This window comes from Solanum stenotomum, unplaced genomic scaffold (assembly GCF_019186545.1).
Source record: "Solanum stenotomum isolate F172 unplaced genomic scaffold, ASM1918654v1 scaffold6102, whole genome shotgun sequence".
In the NCBI taxonomy this organism is placed as follows: Eukaryota; Viridiplantae; Streptophyta; class Magnoliopsida; order Solanales; family Solanaceae; genus Solanum; species Solanum stenotomum.
In genome coordinates this window covers 23,692-34,186 of record NW_026036040.1, presented here as the reverse complement: position 1 = coordinate 34,186, position 10,495 = coordinate 23,692, and the positions used below count along the sequence as shown (strand labels likewise).

At 31.2% G+C, this 10,495-nt stretch overlaps 1 protein-coding gene and 1 pseudogene across 1 annotated transcript; one reads left to right on the top strand and one right to left on the bottom strand.

The window, feature by feature from the left end:
• The window catches only part of LOC125852833 (amino acid transporter AVT1I-like), a 78,136-nt pseudogene that overhangs the window by 50,652 nt on the left and 16,989 nt on the right, over positions 1–10,495 (top strand).
• On the bottom strand, positions 950–2,356 carry LOC125852831 (amino acid transporter AVT1I-like). The gene is made up of 2 exons (XM_049532517.1): positions 2,239–2,356; positions 950–1,575 (listed from the first exon to the last, which is right to left on the bottom strand). The coding sequence occupies exons 1-2, from the start codon at positions 2,354–2,356 to the stop codon at positions 950–952; spliced, it is 744 nt and encodes a 247-aa protein (XP_049388474.1).

Genomic DNA, 10,495 nt, shown 5'->3' with positions numbered 1-10,495 from the left:
TTTTAAACAGTCTTTCTTTATATCGCACTTGTTTTAAATTGCCTTATATTGAAAGAAGTCAGTCAGGTTGAGTTGAGTTGAGCAAGGTAAACTTCTCAGTTTCTTCCAAATTTCCTTCTAGCCTATGTTGCTTAGTTTTCCAGCTCGCATACTCGTACATTCCATGTACTAATGCCAGTTGGCCTGCATCGTCTTATGATGCAGATACAGGTACCCCGGATCAGCATCCTGCACGTCGTTGGTCCAACTGAGCACTCCAGAGTCAGTAGTGAGCCTTCTTGCATTCCGGAGGATTTAATTATTTTGTGTTCTTAGTTTTTGTTTTATTAGGATGTTGCGGGGTCTGTCCCAACATCCATCTCAGTATTTTAGAGGCTTCATAGACAGACAGTTAGTCAGTTAGTTTTGAGTCTCTCATCTATGTATATATGTAAATATTATATTTTGAGATTCGAGTTGCCTTTATGGCCATATTTTATCAGTTAAGTTGTTTTGTAATATTGCATTGCATTGAGTTATTCTGTTGGGTTAGGTTTCCGCTGAGTTAAGAAAGCCAGGCCAAGGGTTCGCTTGGGGCCAGAAATGGTCTCCGGGTGCCGATCCCGCCTAGGGTATAGGCTCAGGGCGTGACACTTCAAATCACATTTATTCCCTTCAACTTTTGGTGTGCTCAAATAGACACTTAAATTTGTATAAAGTTGAACAAATAGACACACTTGTCCTACATGGCATCCTACATGTCATTTTTTTTATCCTACGTGTATAATGCCATGTACATGTAGGACTCATGTGTCTACATGTTCAACTTTATACAAGTTTAAGTGTCTGCTTGTGCATACCCAAAGTTGAAGGACATAAACGTAAAATGAAGCCAAGTTATTAAAAGACACATTTATGTATTATGCCCAAAAAGTACCACGTAAACTGAAACTAAAGTAATACATGTGTATCAATAAGATATTATCACCTTGGGAAATTGGCTCCTATCCTTCATGGAATTGCATATTGTTGGGAAAACAGCGTGACCACTATAACAAAATGTATACATACTTATTGCACTTATCAATCCATCCCATCTCCAAATCACACCTTTTTCTTCAAATCCAATACCATCAATTGCACCAATCCAAAATATTGAAAAAACCAAAACAATTGAAGCCAAAACTCCACCAATAGAAACATAAGCCAATAAACCTAAACTTTTCAACCATGTTGTTGGCAATATTACAATAGCAACTAATAAAACAAATCCTTCCCTTCCAACAATTTTAACACAACCAAAATGAATTTTTGCATTTGGGAATAATTTATGCAAATTGTCACCTTCTAATATGAGGAACTCAATTGCAACAAAGTATAGTTCAAGATATAAGAAAATTGATATCAAGATTCTTCCTTTGTTACCAAAAGCAAATTCACCAATATCAGGATATGTATTGATTGATGGTGAAACACTCATGCATTTTTGTAAAAGTATTCCTGTGTAACAACATATAATTGCTACTAAAAAAAGTACCATCAAACATAACCATCCTCCTTGTGAAAGTGCATAGGGTACTGATATTGTTCCAATACCTATATGAAAGAGAAAAAAAGAGTTCAAAGTTTTATGTATCGAATTATTGAATATTTATACAGTCAGGTCACTTATAAGGTGATTACAAATAGATTTATCTATGTGATCATAAGCATAGGTAAGATGATAGAAATAATAACAAGTAACTCGTTATAACAGGTTGAACAATACTAATAACGTAAAAAAATATTTACTTTGTCGGTGCATATAACTTCAATTAAAGTAGTACAATACATCAACATATTTAGTGAAATTTCATAAGTGGGGTATAGAGAGGGTATTTGGTATATATACGCAGCCTTATCCCTATCCTATGAAGATAGAGAGGTTGTTTTCGATAGACCCTCGGCTCAAGTAAAGCATAACAAAATAAGAAAGAAAAGAGTATACCAGTAGCACCAACAAATAATACAGTAACTGAAACAAAGGAAATAATACATAAAACTAACCATTATAAGAAATTAGGAGGAGAAAATACTAATACCACTTATAAGGAAAACTACACAGCACGACTACTTGACTTATAACTTTTTACTTTAATTCACGATCTTCATATTCTCCTATTTTGGATCATATCTTCGATAAGCTACGTGATTATGATCACTTATTTCTACTTTTGGATGTGTCTCGAAAACAACAACAACAAATAATGAGATGTTTACCTGATAATGCATTAATACCATTGAAACATGTTCTAAAGAAAGAGGTTCCTTTACTAGGCTCCATAATTCGTGGAATCTGATTTTGAGTCTCAATTCTCTCCACACTATGGGATTCCATATTTTTTGAGTGCCAAAATTAACATAAAAATGCTTGTTTATATATTGGGTTTTGGCAAATTTGTCTAGAATAAAAATATTCTATCTATATGTTTTTAGTTATTAATTCAAATTAAAACTCAATAACTAAAAAAGCTAGATTCTCAAACTCAAAGAGATACAGTAATGGCGTTCACAAACTCAATTTGAAGGAAAATCCATGTTCTTGAAGAAGCCCAAAATATTCGGATCCGAAACCCCGACTCGAAAATAAAATATTTCTTGAAAAACATCTTACCCATGCTTATATAAGTTCAAATATGAAATTTCATCAAAAACGGAGTTAAGATCGACCTTGAAATTCTCAATTTATCAAACTTTAACTTTACCGGGAAAGTCCAAATTGTACGTGGTTAATATGATGAAAATAATCGATAAATCAATAATTTTATGTTAAAATCAGTTTACCCATAACCTAAGGTTCGTAAATATACCTTTTTCATCAAAAAGGAAGTCCAAATCGATAAAACCCCAATTTTCCCAAGAAATTTACGGATAGGGAAAAAAAACCAGATAAAGAAATTATGAGAAAATGTCGAATTGAAGATTGAATACTAACCCTCATATTAATTCAAGAAGAAACCCATAAGAATCACTCCATTCCGATCTCTAGAACTCCCGATATGCTCAAAATACCAAATGAACACAGTCTGAGATTTTTATAACAGTACATGACTGTTATGCACCAGAAAAACAGCAGTTAATCTTTCACTAAAAAGGCCGTAATTTCCTCATATGATAGTGAAATGACCCGATTCTTTTTTGTAAATGTCTTAAATAATGATACGGACCTGCTTGTTCAATCGGAGCTCAATTTCATGCTCGTTTGCCCAGTCAAATATCATTTCTACTCGGTAAACAATTATTTCTTATTTGCGATAAAAGTTCAATCTCGGGTTAGCGAAAATGCACCAAATTTTGCAGATAAGTCTTATAATTCATGCTCAAAATTTCAGAACCTTTGGAATAATTTTTCGACCTTTAAAACTAATAATGAACCCTTTAGTTGTCACAATTTGCTAAAATTGTGTCAAAGCATCCAAGAAGCTTAAAAGCTCATCCAAAACTCATTTGGCACTTCCCGAACACAAACCAAATATGCTACTACCTTGAAAATGACATTTCGGACTCAATGAAATCGTCGGAATTTGAATTCGAGGTCTCCTTGACCCAGTATCCGATAAGGCGTCAAGAAACTAACTTTAGGCTCAAAAACTCGAAACGCACTCGGGGCCTCTAACAATTCAACCAAGACTCATTCTAGACTTAGAATCACCCCCTGAATCCAACGGTGCCCTCGGAATTCCATTTCGAGCACCGGAACCTCGTTTGTTGACCAAAGTCAACTCTTGATCAAAATTTCACAATTCTAGCAACTTAGGACCTCAAATCTTCGTTTTAACTCCAAATTTGACTCCGTAAATTCTGATAGACCCGTTTAGACATTCTAAAACTGCTGGAATCGACGGAAATCCGATTCGAGTCTTGAAACTCCAAATGACTCGAAATAGCACTTTTAACCAAACTTTTAACTCTTAAAAACTCAACTTTTCATCAATTTTCCTCCAAACCAACTTCGAAAATACAACAATTAGGACTCGGGGCAACTATCTGGAGGGGTAAAACGGTCATTTTATGAAAATTTCCAAAAATGACCTTTAGGGTCATTACAGGAAAATCCACGTATAGATTCATTGTGCACTTATTTTCAAGAATCAACAAATGGACAAAGAATAATCCAAAATCTATTTTTTTTCTCCCAACGTGAAGAACAATGATAATATTTTAGGTTTAATTAATTTGCTGTTTGATACAAAACAAAATTCCTAGAATCGTTACTCTAAAAAAATTAGCCAAATGTTAGTCATTATTCCTTGACTAATACATTAGTGGTCCTAAAAAGGTGAATATTTATAGAATATGACTTTGGATTTAATTTATCTTCTACGTATAAGTAATTAATTGTTATATATATACTGTATATATATTGTTTTATTAAATGATTATATTCATTTTATTTCTAGTTGTTTACTTCTTTGTATTTCAAAATCAGCTGATTGGGGACGAGCTCAAAGTACTCCCACGTGAGAGTGACACTAAAAGTTGTGCGACTCGAAGACAATATAGAATATGACATTCGAATTTAATTTTAAACTTCTCATTTTATTTTAATCGACACATTCTAGCTGATACATGATGAGATATATAGTAATAACAATATTGGAATAATCATATTTAGATAAAAATATCAGTAACGATGTTGACTTCTTTGAATATATGTTGGACAGATGACCCTCCAAAATCATCGCTCCAGGAATGATTTTGTATTTAACAAGAATGTATGAGTATTTATCACTTACTCCGTTAAGCATAAAGCAAAACACTTATTTGGTTTGATCCATCAGTTAGCAATACTTTAGGCCCAATGCTTAATTGATCAACCCAAGTTCAGTTTAGGCTCAACAAGAACTTGAAAATAAGATTAGAAAAAATTTCGAAAATAATGGTACTTTTTGTCTTAATTATCTCAATCACAACGATAATTTGGCTAATTATCAAATGTAGTAATAGTTTACTTTAAAAACTTGCGATACAGTTAATCAATTCGCTTTATATTTGTTATATATGTTCACTTTATATTAGAACAAATTGATACACTGATACAAAGTGAATCGATACAACTCCAACTCTGGCTTTTCCTCATGTACAGGTCCTTTTTTTTTTTTTAATTTCTCTTTTGATATTCAGTATTTATATTGAAGTCCAATTAAATTTGAATTTCCACAATTTTTTATGGTCTATTTCGGAAATGAGTCTCCCAACAAGATTGTTTTTGTTCCTACGAGTACAAAACAATACATGCGTCTAGGAATCCCAACTATCTCAGCATCATCCACAATCACGAGGTTAACTATGAAGAGATTTAGGATAATTTTGGAGAAATGATGTGAAATCAAATGATTGGAAGTTAAAATTTTGTTTGAAATTTTAAAATCTTTATGATTTCAAACTACATGTCATACTTTATATCATATCATGTTCAAAGCAAGCTTTAAATCTTCATGATTTCACTGATACTATTTCTGTAGATCTCATTCTTAGTTTTCTATTACTACTCATCTCTTATGCCTCTATTTTCTTACTATCATGTTGTTGTTACTCTGCTTATGTCTTCATAAATGTTATGTTTTTGCTTTCCTTGAGCTAAGGATCTATCGAAAATTGCCTCTCAACCTATCAAGGTAAGGGTAAGATCTGTGTATACTCTACCCTTCCCATACTTCACTCGTGGGATTATATTGTTATTATTGTTAATTGAAAACGTAGATCTTTTCCTTAACAGGAACAGAAATTCTAAGAGAACTTGATGCTAAATACTGCATCACAAAATATCAGTCGTGCCAAGTTCACATTTTCTTTTGTCCCGATCTTCCTAGTGATATGTGGGACAAACATCGTTATAAGTTGTCCAAGTTGCCAAGAAATAGTTCGATTTGATAGCTGCAACTGTTCTATAATCTATCTAGAAAAACATAAAGTTCCATTTCAGGTTCTTCAATCTGCATCTTATCTTGGAAAAAAAGGTGTTTCCCTCTTACGTACTATTGATGCTATTTGAGATGACCAAGTAAATCTAGTATGTTTACCCTATCAAATGTTTGTAATTGTGCAGGAATGTTATCCATGCAAGTGATTCTGTTGAGAGCGATATGAGTTTGAAATACTAAACATCTATTATGACTGGTAAGTATTTCTTTATCCTTAATCAAAGGTCTCGAGTTCAAGTCTTGAGTTATGAAGTCACCTTTGGTAGGGAATGCTTTACCTTCCAAAAGTGGGATTTGTTATGACCATTTGTCAGATCACGTAAAGCCGTGTTTGGTTTGCCTTGCAAGTTATCCAAAGGACGAAGATATGTGTTGAAAGATTTGTTGATTGTTCAAGGACTAGTGGAGCAGATTGAGATGAAAAGTGCAGAAGAAGTAGTGGATGAATTAATTTTAATACCTTTTGATAATTCTATTTGCAAAATTCATGATCTTGTGCATGACTTTTGTTATATAAAATCTAGAAAGGAAATCGGTACAACATTGACAGATTCTTTAATTGGAGATTTAAGTCCACTGCAGCAAATGTTTTCATCGATCCAACACTAGTTCTTCTTAACTTGTCCCCTCCAGTATAATCACAAAAGTGTAACTCAACAAACTTTGGACAAGAATGGAATAATGAGAGGGGTAACCAATGCCCTCTGCACAAGATTCACTGAAATCCTAATGCAATATGGGTCAAAAAATGCTCTATAGTTACTAAATGGGTCAAAAAATATCCTTTTTCAAAAAAAAAATAATATATATATATATATATTTATTTTATTTTTTTTATTATTATTTTTTTTTAAACACACCTTCTTCCTAATTAAAATATATTTAAAGAACTATATTCTTGTTTTTTTTTTTTTGAAAAATCACTTTAACAAATAAAAATATAGGAAATTTTTTTTCTTCTTAATCTCAAGTTATCAATTAAAATAGAATAACTTCATGTACCCTTTTGACAGACGATAAAGATAATAGTATATACATCATTAATTTTTATTTATATAACGATAAAAAATAATTATAATAAAACAAGAAATATTTTTATTTTTTATTTTTTTCTGAATTGAAGTAGGATACATATTTGCTAATTTTAAAAAATATTATTAGAAAAAGAATGTGTTAAAAAGAAAATCAATAATATATTTATTTTGAAAATGGGCATTGTTGATCTATTTAATAACAATAAGGGCATTTATGGACGGAAGTATTGATAGCAAGTGCATTTTTGGATCAAATCATAAATGGAGGGCATTTTTGTTTATTTTATATAGTCTAAGGACATTTTTGACCCTTTCTCTTTATTTAGTTGGATAAGCTTATATTATCGTATCATAATGCTTTATATATGTCGGGATATGATTTCAATTGGTAAAAAAATTATATCTTGTTGGATATAAATTTGATTGTTAAAAGACAAAAGTTAAAAGACAAGCCCATTTAAAAGTCAAAACATGCAATTTTATGATTCCTATTTTGTTTGAGCAGTGAGGTGTCACTCCCTCCATTTCAAAATAAATAGTGTTTTAGAATGTCACTTGTAAAACTTATTTCTCCGGCATTATTAGAAAAGTCATTTTCTTTATTTTTATAAATCAAAAACTCATTTTTAAAAATATTGTGTATGAGAAGTGCTTAAAGGAATTGAGAATTGGAGTATTATTGGTGCTAGAAAGAAGAAATAATTAGACATTGAGAAATGGACAATATAAAAAGACAATTCACAAGACTACTTTAGACTAAAGTCATTTTTTTTTTTATATTTTCGTGTTAGTCTCATGGTCAAAAGTTACACATTATCATCTTATATTGTTTAATCAAGGGAAAAGGACATAAAATACCCCTATAATTGCATGAAAAGTCATTTACACACTAATACTTTATTATGTTAAGTGTTTAATATAGACTTGAAACATGACATTAACTTACAAAATGATCATCTAAACACCTTTTAAAATTTATGTGTCATGCAATAAGCATTGAATGTCTGCGATACATAAGGAGAATGAGTTGGGACAATTTAATGACTTTTTTTTAAAAATAAAATTTATACAAGTGACACTCATTAAACGTGTTCTTTCCACTCTCAATACACCTCATCATCACCCTCACTCGCGTAGCCCCACACACCCACCACTCAACTCTCACGTCTTATACACAAATATTTTTAGAATAAGATTCTTTTCCTACCGAGCACGCCCAAAGAGAACATCCAATTGGAATCAGATAGGGAAGCTTACAAACAAAAAAAAAAAGAATTTTTTATAGGTAATCTCAAAACAAGTGGAGTGTAAAATATTATATTTTCCACAATTGATTACAGAGACTTGAAGATGACAATTAATTTACAAAGACTAAGATGATAATGTGTACTACTGCCTCCATCCTGTGATAATATTCGAATTTCGAGAGCTAAATGAGTTAATTTTTTTTAATCTAATTTTTCCATTTTTAAATAATTAATTTATTATAATTTATAATATTTTCACGTAATTTATAAATTAAAAGGTCAAATATTTGAAAATAAAAAAAGTGCTATGTGATACTATCATGTTCAAAAATAATAATTTATATAAATTATTTCCTTCGTCCACTTTTAATTGTTATGGTTTATTTTTTTAGAGTCAAACAACTTTGACTAACATTTTATGATGTATTTTTTCATCATATTAATATGGAAATTAAAAATTGACTTTCTAAAAGCGCAATATGACAATTAAATGTGGATGGGGGAGTACTAGAGTAATTTTTTAAATCTTCTTTGGCCTTTCAAGTTTGTCTTTGGCCAAGTAATTATTTCAACTGCTTTTGTCCCATTTGTCAACTTTAAGGTATGATTATTGAAGAATATTTGGGTGTTAATACTTTCTTCTTTACAAATTAATATTTTCAAACATTTGTGGTGTTAATTAGAGACTAATTAGTAGATTAATTGTTGTGTTCTACATCAGATTTTGAGAATTGCATACATGGAAATAGGAAAAGAAAATGAAGGAGAAATAGAGAAATTAGCAAGCAACTCATTGGTATGTTACTCTGTCTGTTGTTTCTTATACCTCGATTAGTATATTGTTTTGTTGTAGTTTTTGTTCTGTTACTATCTGTTATTTTTGTCATTATCAAGTCTAAACAGTGCTAGCTAGCTATCAGTACTTGTGTTCTCTATATTGTATGTGTACTTGCTTTTCATAACGTTATTTTGTTGTTCTTACGATTTCTTTTTCTTAAATGTTTTGTAATGCTTCCTATAGTATTTGTTTTGTCTTCCTTTCTTTTGTATGCTCCTTGATAGTAAAGTCACAAATTTATTGATTATCACATTAAAGTAACTGAACTTTACCCACTATAACGGTGAAGTCACTAGGCTTTGAATTTAACTTGCTTAGCAGAAAATAGAAGTTATGCAAATTGGTTCCCTAATTGAATTTGTGCACACAATGTTTGATTGGTTTGGGAATATTTAGTTTATAATATTTATTGATATTTCCAAAAAAAAAAAAATGGTGGGGTCAAGTTGATCGAGTGGTTTGGGCTACAAATCATTATTTAGCCCATCTTGACTCAGCTTATTATAGTCCAAATAAACTTAGGATAGGATTGAGCAACAACCCATTGATTCAGTCCATTCTAACCCATTCAAATTTTGTCCAAATCGTTCATTTGTCACCTTTAGACATGACTAATTATGTTTTCCAAAGAAGTGTAAATTTCAGATATGGCAATTGAAGAACCAGAAACCAAAATCATCCCAATAAACATAACTTCCAAATATGAAGACTTCTTGATCTTGAGGTAGCATATGCATGGTAAAAATATTGACACGGTAACGTTCAAAAGCGCGCCTGTAAATGTCATGACATATCCAAAAAATGGAACGGTTAATGTCACAATGACCGTGCCGATGACAAAAAATGTTCTAATGAAGTAGCTCACGATAAATTTACTCTTTCGTAAAGGTAATTTATCTTCAATAGTTGTTNAATGGAACGGTTAATGTCACAATGACCGGCCGATGACAAAAAATGTTCTAATGAAGTAGCTCACGATAAATTTACTCTTTCGTAAAGGTAATTTATCTTCAATAGTTGTTGCAATTGGAGAGACGACAAGAGCATACTTTGTTATTGGATTAACGAGTATCGTATATATCGCGATTTTCAAACTAATTTTTTCGATAGAGAGATTTAATTTTATTTGTGACATTAAATTTTGTCCATACATTAAGTACCCCATTGTTGCCATTGATCCATAGGTTATGGTGCTTTATATAAAGCACACAAATAAAACCTGTATGACAAGAAGAAAAAAAAAATTAAGCTACAAACACGCACTGATCAAGTAAAATATGTTTATAATTATTGGTGTGTAAATGACTTTTCATGCAGTTATAGGGGTATTTTATGGCTTTTTCCCTTGATTGAACGATATAAGATGATAATGCAGGTGTAACTTTTTGACCATGAGACTAAAAAGAAAATATAAAAATATGACTTTAGTCTAAA

What these genes read in the sequence shown, in the direction of transcription:
- LOC125852831 (XM_049532517.1), bottom strand. Translation starts at nt 2,356, where the DNA reads ATGGAATCCCATAGTGTGGAGAGAATTGAGACTCAAAATCAGATTCCA. An exon ending in TGGTATTAATGCATTATCAG is followed by an intron (nt 1,576 to 2,238) that starts GTAAACATCTCA and finishes TCTTTCATATAG; the next exon opens with GTATTGGAACAATATCAGTA.